General features: G+C 36.7%; 1 protein-coding gene across 1 annotated transcript; it reads left to right on the plus strand.

Annotated features, from left to right (window-relative positions):
* Nucleotides 1–4,628: 4,628 nt before the first annotated feature.
* On the plus strand, nt 4,629–6,275 carry LOC127660353 (28S ribosomal protein S6, mitochondrial-like). Its single transcript, XM_052150483.1, has 2 exons — nt 4,629–5,112; nt 6,042–6,275. Exon 1 carries the CDS (start codon nt 4,751–4,753, stop codon nt 5,108–5,110), a length of 360 nt encoding a protein of 119 aa, XP_052006443.1. The 5' UTR covers nt 4,629–4,750; the 3' UTR covers nt 5,111–5,112; nt 6,042–6,275.
* Nucleotides 6,276–12,905: the final 6,630 nt, after the last annotated feature.

Raw genomic sequence — 12,905 nt, forward strand, 5'->3', positions numbered from 1 at the left:
AAATACACGCTCACACACACACACACACACACACACACACACACACACACACACACACACACACACTCTCTCTCTCACACACACAAACACAAACACACACACTCTCACACACACACACACACACACTCTCACACACACTCACACACACACACACACACACACGCTCACACTCACACACACACATGCACAAGTATCATTATAATATCAAATTCACAGCGATCAGTCCTTCTATACAGGTGGTAAACTAATTCTTGGATGTATATTTAGTTAAAAACTCTTTTAGAACTGAATAAAGCAACTGGTATAGTTGATAGTGTACTGAATCATTTACATAAAAGGACTGTAAATATACCACCCCCGTTTTTTTTTGTTGTGAAATATTCAGAGATCAAAGATTTTACAGTAAATGACACTTCGAAATCTTGTTGTGGCTTATCGCGACAAACCCCCATGAACCCCAGATCAAAACACCTTGACAAAGTCATCATCGCCTTAAAGTCTAGACCAAAAAATAAATAAAACGCCTTATCAATTTGGATAATCTCGTGAAAGGTCTTTGAACTGAAAATTCAATACAACACGTGTTACATGTAAAGATTCATCTAAAATTACGTGAAATGTTTTATCGTGTTTTAGTAATATAACTCAGAAAAAATATTTGTTCATATTTAAACTAAATGTGTGTTTTGCTGCATAACCGCAGTCTTTGTTTTAGAATCTCATAGTTAAAATAAAAAATGTAACAAACTTTTTTATTAAAGATTTACCGTCAGAAATCTATATAAAAAACATTATTGCGTTTTAGTCAAATAAACCTGTTTGCTAAAATACTGTATTTTCTAGTGAATGTTGTTAAAGTTTTTTATAATTTTAGAGTGACTTTGTTGTGTTTGCCAACTTGTTACATTTAGTTTAAAACACATTTTCAACGTTTCATTAAAGACATTTTGTTAGCGCTACAGCTAAACGCTTACAGTAAATAATACTTTAAAAACACACAGGCTTCCTAAAATGTTGTGAACTAATCTTAACCACGGGGTTAAACCCCACCCACCGGAGGGGGCTTGTCAACTTTCTTACACTGTCGTTTTGGATGAGCTTGTGAAAGGACTTTAAATGGAGAATCAAAAGGTCAAATGTACACCAATTTGGTCATAAATCATAGGCCATAAATAATTTTTGTCACAAGGTATATTATACTTATTACTAATACTTTTACGCATTTAGCAATCTTGGCTAATGTTAATTTAAACATAGCACATTTTGAAAAATCAAAGGTATATAACTTTAATACACCATGAACTAAAACTGTACTAACAATGAACATTTGTATTTTTATTTTCTAACATCAACAAAGATGAATAAATATTGTATTCGTTTATGATACCTAATGCATTTACTAATGTTATCAAATGTAGCCTTATAATAAAGTACTATTAATCAATGTTTATTGTATTTATTTTGAAGTGAAAAGTTTAATATACATCCTTGGGGTAAGATGCCCCACTCAGAACTGAGACAGAAGGCCTCCTTGTGTTATTATTATTTAATTTAATAATTCTAATAATTTATGGGGTTATTGTTCAATAATTCCCATGTGCAGGGGCTGATTATGATTAGCAAGGGTCCCGGGGGCAATTTTCTTTCAGGGCCCCTCCGGTCCAATTATCTTTTAAAGTTGAGATCTACACAATCTATTTTAAGTTATTTAAGTCTCTTTTAATACCTGTTCTATGATGTACAGTCAGATTAGTTCAAACGCACAGCACGGATGTGGTACAGAAACCGCAAACAGGTTCGCTGAACAGCCACGGTTCTTAAAGAGGAAGTACCATTTTAACATTTGTTATACATAATATAAACTCAGTGTAAATACTTCAAATTATGCATACAAAATGAATATATTTACAGGGGCCATAATACATTATTAATTATTTGAGTATTTTAAATATTTGAATTGTTATCAAACACTTAAACGGCTAGTTCACCCAAAAAGGAAAATTCTTTAATCATTTACTCACCCTCAAGCCATCCGAGATGTGAATGACTTTATTTATTTTACTGAACACAAATTAAGATTTTTAGAAGAATATTTAAGCTCTGTATGCCCATACAATGCAAGTGAATGGTGACCAGAGCTTTGAAGCTCCAAAAATCACATAAAGGAAACATAAAATTAATCTGTTAGACTTAACTTAGACTTAGGTTAAATCCATTTCTTCTGAAGCCATACAAGAAGCGATAAGCAATATAAGTGGGTGAGAAACAGCTATACTTTCAACTCATCTGAATGATGGGGTGCGTTCCATTCAGAAGGGATCATACCTGTTTCCTTCAAAGACTTTACCCTCCATTGTGAGAGCTTTGAATGGCTGAAAGGTCTGGGGCTCAAAAACAGTGGTCATTTGGTTATTTTTTTAGGGGGTAATTTGGTTTGTAATGACCCTACAGCATTATTATTCTTCCATTGAAAAGCCCTGCAAAGGCAAGCCTTTTAAAAGTGTCCAAAAATCCCCTAGACTACATAACATTGACAGAATAATTAAATGAGCTACAAGTCCATTTTGGAATGTTCGTAATTTCAAACTTCAGCTGTAAAAACTTAAACACAAGCCATTTAATCTGCTGCAAGAGACTCTTTCTTTCTACTTTCTTTCTTTCTTTCTTTCTTTCTTTTTCTTTCTTTCTTTCTTTCTTTCTTTCTTTCTGTAAAACCTGTACAAAATTCATGTATTTGAAACATTTGAAACATTTAGAATGGTTTTGTCAGACCAACGTGATAGTTTGTCTTGACAAACTTGACATATCTAGTTTAATCAGTAGTTTTGAACCACACAAAGTAAAATATCGATATTTTCTTTTTTCAAACCACCTAAGGCAAGTTGTTTTTTGTAACATAGGGCAAACATGTAGTTATACAATGAATAATATAATAAAAGTTTTTGTTCGACAGCCCTTTTATACAAATAAAGCTTAACCATATAGCCTTTATGAAATAATAGTCAGAAATAATCATTTTAAACCTGTTTTTTTTACAAAATAATGACATTTTAAGCACATGAAATTTTGCTTAATTTTGCTAAATTCATAAATACTAATTTTGAAATATCAGTGGCAAAATAAATGTTATTGTTAATTTTACTTCAAAATCAGCAAAGATTTCACATTAAAAAAATTAGAGCATCAAAACATGATGGTAGCTGTTTTGGAAAATTGCAGGGTCTTCTACCTCCAGTACAGCATGAAAACTTTCACCAAGAGACAGTAGACATCTCATACACATCGTGATGATGATGTTTAGAGGCTTTAGAAAGTTATGTATCAAATATGAAACATGTGGCGTTATCAGGTTAAAGAGTAAATGAAATAAAACGTTTTTCTTCAAGTTTGTACATCTTAAATTACTTTAATATTGGAAAGAAAAAGATCAGTTGAGTCAACATAATACAAAGGAATCATTTCTTAATGGTTTATTTCTGCTTTAATACAATAACAATAAAAAAGCACATTATTGCATTTTGCAAACATGCTATCTTTACATTACCAAGCTTACTATTTTTCTCAACATTTGCTTTATACATGAAAAATTGCCTTTATATTTTAGGAAGGGGGTCCCTTGCAATGGATCATCAAATTTGGGGTTTAAAAGCCCCTACCCTAAAGGACCAAATAATCAAAACATTACTTTGTCTTTGTGTTTGAGTGTTTGTCCCTTGAATCAATAGATTAAAATGATCTGTCTCTATACTGCAGAGATAACTGCATTTGTTCCAGGTTTGCATTGGGTTAAACAGATTAGAGCAGATAAGGTGGTAATATGCTCAGGCTCTTCTTTACTTTAAAAAGTACAAAGATCAGATAGAGAAGATCTGTAAATGGAAACACATATAAACACATATTAAAAGAAGTTGGGGTAATGGTGTCATTGTTTTGAGTGCCTTATGTTGATGTAGTTCAGAATGAGGTGGCAGATTGTGTTTTGCAGGACTTAAAGGAATATTCTGGGTTCAATACAAGTTAAGCTTAACTTGCAGAATTTGTGGCATAATGTTGATTACCACAAAATGTATTTCGATTTGTCCCTCTATATAAAGAAAGATAGAGGAATCTGGGTTCCAGTGAGACACTTACAATAGAAGTGAATGGGGCCAAACCGTTTATAAAATATAGCCACAAGACGTAAACACTACGCATGTTAACATAATTTTTGTTTGATTAAATTACTTCCTAACATTTCTGTGTAAAGTTATTTTCAACTTTACAACTTCATTGCCATGATGATGACGTTATGATGTAAACCCTAAAATGGCCATAAAACTTTATAGCTCAAATTATACCTGAGTTTTTACAGAATACTGAATGTAAGTGTGTTTATAAAATTATTAGCTTCATATTTCTGCCTTTAAACCCTCCAAAAATTGACATGTATTACAGTGCCTCACTGTAATAATTCTTCTTCTTTATTTTTTATAAAAAATATTTTTGTGGTAATTAACATTATGCCACAAAAGCTGTGGATTGAGCTTGAATGTACAGGACTTGCAGGACTTAGAATTTACAGGACTTGCAGGACTTAAAATGTACAGTAGGTGGCGGTAGTGATCCTAAGGACTAAGCGGACAAAAACCAGAAGAAGTCGCTTCTAGGGCAAGAGGACACCCGTTTAGCATTTGAAGTCTCTTTTCAGAGACATTTGTTCTTCTCTTGAATTGTCTTTGATGTAAACTCTTTGGACCTTCCATATCTAAAGATGCCGAGGTATGAGCTGTGTGTGATCCTGAAGGCGATGCAGAGGCCAGAGTCTGCGGCTGTCCTGCGGCGCACGGTGGAGACCCTGTTCGAGCGCGGCGCTGTGGTCCGGAGTCTGGAGAACCTCGGCGAGCGAAGACTGCCATACAAGATCTCCAAACACGACTGTCGCCACACGCATGGCGGATACTTCTCCGTCGACTTCCACGCCTCGCCCAATATCGTCACCGGGTTGTTGGAGCAACTTGAACGGGACATTGACGTTTTGCGTCCCACAGTTTTGAGAAAAGACATTGACTTTCCCAAGGTGCAGTGCTGTGGCCCGCCACCTCCCAAAGCAAAAAGTACCTCATCGAAGTAAATGTGAGAATCAACGTGTTTCCATGATTTCCTTTTATACTTAAGGATTAGGATTCGTTGTTTAATCAAGAAAAAGAGAAACTACATTGAGCCAAACATAAGAGATTTAAAAGTAACGTAGGCCAACAGGAGCATTTATTTTAAAATAGTACATTTTTTTTAAGTGTAACCCTTTACAAAACTAAATTTGGTGGACACTTTTGTTTGTCAAATGTTAGTGAGACATGTCCATAGTTAAAGTTGCTACTCAGTAACTTTCGTCTTTGTGTCATCTTGGATATACACTGACACCTAGCGGCTTGGATGCAGCATCAAGAGTTTTCAGTTTCAGATGTCATTGTAGAAATGTAATATTCACAGTCAGTCATGATTACTTGAATCAGTGAGTGAAAGTGTCAAATAACAGGACAATTGCTGAGATTAAGTGAGTAGTATTCGGCTGGTCATGTGATTGTAACATGGCCGCCCCCCATGTGCGGACCCTCTCCATATAGAATAAAACAGCTTTTATATGGTTTCTGATATGACTGGTCTTATTAATGTGAGTGCTCATGATTTCCCACATATATTGCAAAATTACAATTCATGTTTTAAGGATCTAAAAAAAATCGAGGAAAAAAATGACTGAGTGCACCTTTAATGTGATAAACTACAACTGTGGTTACTCAAAGTCACTTGTATACTTTAGGGGAACTGACTTCATACTTCCATGACAACACTTGAGTCATTGCAAAAGTGGTTCAGAAATGGGATGTTAGTCCTAAAAGAAATCTTACCAACATTTGTTTGCAGGTGCCACCTGTTTTTTGTTGATGTTAGGTTCCGAATATATTTTGGGGCCATCGTAACGGATTCAATTTTTTGTTTTTGATATTGATGTGATGTGTGCTGTCTTGTGTACCATACATAAATATGTTTCCTTTTTCTCTAAGGATTGTGAAGATTGCTTAATCTGCTGGATTATGGAAATGGACTTGCAGTTCATATATGGAAATGTTTTGCAAAAGCACATTTGCATGAGCTATTAATGTGACACACCTTTCCTAAGAACTCTGTACATATGATCTCATTGCAATTTTATAATAAAAGCAATAATGTACTTCAAAAATTACAAGCTCAGAATACATGAATGAATATTAATGAAACAATAAAACAATATACAAAGTTCCATACATATTTGATATGTTATTCTGTGAGTGGAATGCTACAACAAAAGTGGTTTATTCAAAGTAAAAGAGGGACATGAGAAGTGCTGCTCCCAGAAACAATGTTTACTGTTTGCAATACTCAAAGGAAAGAATCCACTCCATTGAATAAACTCACTGGAAATAAATCACATCAGTTATTCAAAGGTGTTTAATCAATTCAACTGAATTTAATCCTATTAGCAATACAAAGTTAATATTTTTACTTGGTTTCTTATAACGGCTCTGGGTTTTATTTGAACCCTATGATATGATCCCTAATCTTGTTTCATGTCAAAAGGTTGGCCTTGATTAATGTGATAAACACCATTTTCATTGTGAGGCTGACTTTTTAAAGGCACACTCAGTGTTTTTACTGTCATCAATCTGCATAGATTAGGTATCTGGCAAGAGCCAAATAGTCAGCCATGATTGACTTATTCCACAAATCAAGCATTCAATAGCAGGAGCATTATCATGATGAAGCAAGTTACATTTGCTGGTCTCATGATCTCAACATGTCGGCCCCCATGAGTCAACCCTCTCTGAGTAAAATAAAACCACTTTTATTAGGATACTGATATTACTGTCTTCATTTCATGTGAGTGAATATTTTTCAGAAGTGTAGGCTACTTTTCATTTTCTGATGTGAATAGAAATGTACTCAGTGCACCTTTAAGCTTTATTCAAATTTGATCATTTTGAATCTGATCTTTCACATATATTATTGTGCAAAAAACATTTGTTATAAGATGGAAATATAAATGTATATATATATATATATATATATATATATATATATATATATATATATATATATATATATATTATATTATATTTATTATTATTATTATTATTATAAAAGCCACTGATGGGACCATACTGTGGTGTTTTATGTGGTGGTATTTTGATATATTGAACTGAATGATTACAATACTCGTATAACTTGGTATTTACATTATAATCTTAAGTACTTCAAAGAATACTATAGTACATGTTCATTGTTTCAAGTAAATAATTTGGTACATGAGAGCTTGACAGACAAAAAAGATTGGGATCCCATGGTCTACTGCAGACCAAAATGTTATTCATCAGTTTTCAAGCCCAAGAGCCTTTGTCGGTAATTTATAATCCAAAAAACTATTTAGAAGAGACCGGGGCTTGTTGTCACACTCCAATGAACATTTCTCACGATGGGTTTATGTTTGAAAGTCAATTTAACGTAAAGTGCTTTTGAACATTTACACCATTACAAAAAATTATGCCCAATAATGTATGAATAATTATAGGACATATACAGTTTAACACACCAATAGCAGGGCATGACTGGTCAAATTGTGTTAAAATGTTAACTTGCCATTAAACAGATTATTATAGGCTTTTAGAAAAAAAAAGTAAAATAATTATGAAACAAAAATGTAAAAGGTAATTGTTAGAAATAAGATATTCTAAACCTCAGTGCCTTTTTCCTCTCCGGATTTTTATTGAGTCGTGAATCAAATCAATACAAAACATCCAACGTTGGGGAGCGAAATAAAGAATAGAAAAGCTCGCTCTTCTAAAGTCCTGCATTCAAAGATATAGTGCGAAACTAAAAGGGAGGTTTACAGTGTTATCCAATGAGAACACGCATTACATCATTCAGATATCACAGATAACGATTCCATATGGTGATGGCTCCTATATTCCTTGAGAGCCTTCGGACCTCTGGCATACACACTATTACAATCTACACACAACACAATGTATACACAGAGGAAGAGAGAGAGAGAGAGAGAGCTCCATGCTAACATGAAACATATGTCTGATAATGTATTCGGAATGGAATGCAGCAACTCAGCATTTCTCTCTTGGACAGGGCTGAGATATACCTATTTCTAACAGTGCCCACTTTGATAATGACGTTATATTATAACATAATTATCACATTACATGATTCTCAGTATGTCCATTATTACATAATAATACATGAAACATATTTCAATCAGACATTTCTTTCAAAATCATTAGTAATTGTAACAAACATAGGCCAAATAATAACATAAGTAGAATGCATACAGCAATCGATATAATGGAAGACATTCAGGGTGCGAAACCACCCAAACACATTGGAAAATGTCCCCATATTCCCTGACGTTATCAGCTAATTCTTTATTCAACTTATTCATTTCCTTTCATACCTTCATGAATTTCCCATCATCATCAATGTGACCCAGGATGTATGTATAGCATTTGTTACCTTTGTTTCTGGGTGTTTACCCGTACCTTCATAACAAAAACATCTTCATTTAATATTACCATAAAACATAAACCATTATACATTATTTCTAGGAATTGGAATTACACTTGTGACTCCTTGCTTTTGTTTTGATACTGAACGGGCATAGGCAAGCACCGAACACCTGCCCTATGCAGTGTCAGTAGGAATGTTTTCATGTTGACTGTTCCAGGTTCCTCCTCAGGTCCTCCTAATTCAAAGATTCCGGTTGGGCACTGGCGCTGCGTGTTCAGCTCCTCCAGTGCTTTCACCGCTCACATTGAATCAGTAAGGCCCTCCTCTGGAGCAAGCTTCACGCGGCTTGCGTGGATCCACTGTGGTTGAAGATCAGTCAGCACCTCCGCTTGGGTCACCGGCAGTACAGTAGTTGGGCCCACTTTGGATCACCTAACTCCGTTGGTTTCAGATACTTCAACAGAACCTGCTGATTCGGAACAAATGAGTAGAACTTTCTGCAGGCAGAGGAGAGAAATATCATTATTTATGTCGTTTAAATATTTTAATGAGGAAACCCACATAATCCGCGATGATCACCTCCGTGTCACCTGTGGAGAGATTGCCAGCGCGACCTCTGACCCAAGGGGTCGGGAAAGGTCTACCCATGAGAATTTCAAAGGGAGACAGTTTTGTAGTGGCTGACGGAGACATTCTCATTTCCGTCAATATGGCAGGCAATAAATCAACCCAATTTCTGCCCGTATCTAGACACGCTTTATTAAGACGTTCTTTTATCGTTTTGTTCAAACGCTCCACGTTTGATCGAAGACTGAGGATGATACGGGATATGAAAATGCCAATTAATACTAAGTTCTTTAGCTAATAACTGTGTTACTTTAGAAGCAAATGGAGTTCCATTGTCGCTTGCTATAACAGTTGGAATACCGAAACGCGGTATAATTTCTTTGGCAAGAACCTTCACTACTGTCTTTGCGTCTTCTTTTCCACACGGAAAAGCCTCAGGCCACTTAGTAAATCGGTCAATAATCACGAGCAAATACTTGTGATTTCCACATGGAGGCATGTGTGTAAAATCGATCTGTAAATATTGTAAAGGAAGTTCAGGATGCGGTAAAGCATCATGGCTGATTGCCTTGTGCCTGTTTGTTTGCGCACACACCAGGCAAGCATCCAATATCAACAAAGTATTTCTTCGAACGTTCGCAATGCAGTATGATTGATTCAAATTTTATATCACTTTCTCTTTTGACACATGTGATACACCATGATAATGTCTACACAGCATTACAACAGTAGATGCTGGTAGCGCGATTCTACCTTGTTTATCTCTTAAGATACCAACTTGATCTGGTTTTACTTCATTGGCTGCCCAATGAGTCAAATCATGTTGAGTAGGATTCGCTTGTAAGATTTTAACATCTAAATCATTAATCAACGATGAATTCATCATCGGCACTTCATTGTTTTGTTCATTTACATGCGGACTACGTATTGCTTCTTTTGCTGCCCATTTCGCTACTTCGTCCGCAAATCTGTTACCTTTGGCCTCGTCAGATTCACCTGTTTTGTTACCAGCTACTTTAATTACAGCAAGCTTCGATGGTTGCTGTGCTGCACTTATTAGCTCGGCCACAATGTTATGATGCGAAATTGGTTTTCCTTCGGAGGTTTTGAAATTTCTTTCCTCCCACAATTTAGCAAAATCATGGACTACGCCATACGCATTTTTGGAGTCAGTATATATATTGATACACTGACCTTTTGCCAATTGACAAGCTCTTGTTAAAGCAATCAGTTCTGCGACTTGTGCTGATTTATGTGGCAGTGAATACGCTTCAATTACTTTATTAGGCAATTCAACAATAGCATAACCACACAAATATGTATTGTCGTTTGGCTTAAAGCAGGATCCATCAATATACCAATGGATTCCCTCCTCCAGGACAGACGTGGAAACGTCTGGCCTGCAAGCAGTCGAAATTTGGATCCTGTTCAGGCAGTCGTGGTCGTCGCTCTCAAATTCACCTTGTGTCAGCAACCTATGCAGATGTACAGTAGGGCCATGAATAACAGAAGTTACTTTCAACGTTACATTAGCAGTAACTAACAATATAGCCTCATAGCCAGAACGGCGTTGGGCAGTCATGTGTTGAGTCGAAATATTATGCATAATGGCTCCTACCTGATGAAAAACATGTACAATAAGAGGATGTGACAAAACCACCTTTTCAGCATCCTGTATCATGATTGCTGTAGCAGCGACTGCACGCAAACAAGCCGGAAGTCCCTTAGCGACCGAATCAAGGGTCTTAGATAAATTAGCTATTGGACGAAAAGTGCCCCCATGCTCTTGGGCCAGGATTGCTGCGGCTGTGCCCCCACTTTCGCATACGTATAGATGAAAGTCTTGTGTGTAACAGGGTAGGCCAAGGGCAGGCGGCCTTAAAGAGTGATGCTTGCAAATGTTTGAATGCTTGATTCATCTCACTTGTCCATGTAATATCGTCTTTGTCACCCAGCGTAACTTCTCGCAGGATTTTGTCATACATGGAGCAATTAGGCACCCACAGGCGGCAGTAATTGACCAGTCCCAGGAAGCTTTGCATTTGCTTCCGCGTGGATGGATACTTAAATGTAGCGATGGCTTTGATCCTGTCCACAGACAGACGAACTTGGCCTTGTGACAGTTCATGTCCAAGCCAGGACTTTGCAAACAATTTCTTTTTTTGTGGCAGCAGCACACATGTGACCAGCAGGCAGGTGTCTGGAGGAAGTTTGACATCTTTCAGTGTGTCGTGCACTACAGCGGAGAAAACAGCCGGAGAATCTCTGAACCCTTGAGGGAGACGTGTCCAACTATATTGACAATTCTGAAAACAAAATGCAAACAGTGGCTGAGTATCAGGATGAACAGGAATACTGAAAAATGCGGAGCTTAAATCAATAACATAATAAAATGTATGTTCTGAAGGAATATAATTAATTATAGCCTGAACTTCTGGTACAATAGGAGCAAGTGGTTTGATCAAATCATTAATTTTTCTTAGGTCTTGCGTTAAACGCCAAGTACCATTAGCTTTCTTAATTGGATTGATTGGTGTATTATAAGGTGAATGAGTTCGCACCAGAATGCCTTGTTCCAAAAATCGAGTAACGAGAGGTTTAAGCCCCTCCTCTTTTTCCTTTGAAAGCGGGTGTTTATGAAACACAGGCCTAGTATTTATCAAAATCGCCCTGTAGGGCTGGATATCTATTAACCCTACGTCATCCTTGTGTTCCGCCCACAATTGAGGGTTGACTCCCGAAATTTCTGGTATCAGCACAGTTGCAGACGAATCTTCCACAAGAGCACTTCCGGTGTCGGTTGTAATAGAAAAAACTGAAGGGAACAGAAGTGTCAAAGAGTTAGCATCAAAATTCAATTTCATACCAAGTTTATGCATCAAGTCCCTACCTAACAGGCAGAATGGTGAATTCGGTATAATTGCAAATGAATGCATTTTAAACAATGTCGGTACATCCTTAGAGGTAATTGGTAAGGTGGGCGTCAATTCACATTTCACAGGAACATTATTAATCCCTACAGAATTAATTTTCTTTCCCGTGACGGAGCCTGAGTACACATCGGAAGATAACGAGGACACCGAAGCGCCGCTATCAATTAAAACATGTAGGTTTATGGTCAACATTTAGTTCAAGGAATGGCAAAACATTTGATTTATTTGGATATTGCATCGAAAGTTTTGAAAATTCAGATTTTTGCTCTCGCACCGTCAGGCGCGATTCCATTCAGGAATATATCTCCTTGATGTTTTTTACACTCTGTCTGTGGCTAGGAGAAAACGAAGGTGGGGGTTTTCTGTCATAGACATTTGAGCGTGTACACATCTGGTTTGTATTAAACTGTTGCTTAGTTCTTTGTCTGCAAAATTTTGCAAGATGCCCTGATCGACCGCAGCAATAACATTTAACATGCTTTTTTGTGTGAAAGAACGGATTTTTCTGAGCCGCATCAACCTGTAACATAATTAGAGTTTTTTCTTTGAAGGAAGCAAAGGCTCCAGCAGAGGAAAGCTCACGTAAACGCTTGTCAAAGTCATCAATTGACATCGTTAAAAAATTATTCGTGGTGATAGCTATAACATCAGCAAAAGGCAACGTATGAACCTTAAATCCTTCTGAAGTTTCCACGAACGGAATTGCAGTTGCAGCCTTCAAATCATGATGCAGTTCATTTTTTACGGGCGCACACGCTAAAGGAGCCTGAAAATATTCATAACTCGGAGGGAGAGCGGGGGGAGAGAAAGTTTCGTCTTTCTCCTCAGGCTGTGAGACTGACTGAGTGACACTCACCACTCTGTCCGAATCTGCTCTGA

This window comes from Xyrauchen texanus, chromosome 20 (assembly GCF_025860055.1).
Source record: "Xyrauchen texanus isolate HMW12.3.18 chromosome 20, RBS_HiC_50CHRs, whole genome shotgun sequence".
Classification (NCBI taxonomy): Eukaryota; Metazoa; Chordata; class Actinopteri; order Cypriniformes; family Catostomidae; genus Xyrauchen; species Xyrauchen texanus.

Excerpts from the sequence above, each read along its gene's own strand:
- LOC127660353 (XM_052150483.1), top strand. The coding sequence starts at position 4,751 with ATGCCGAGGTATGAGCTGTGTGTGATCCTGAAGGCGATGCAGAGGCCA.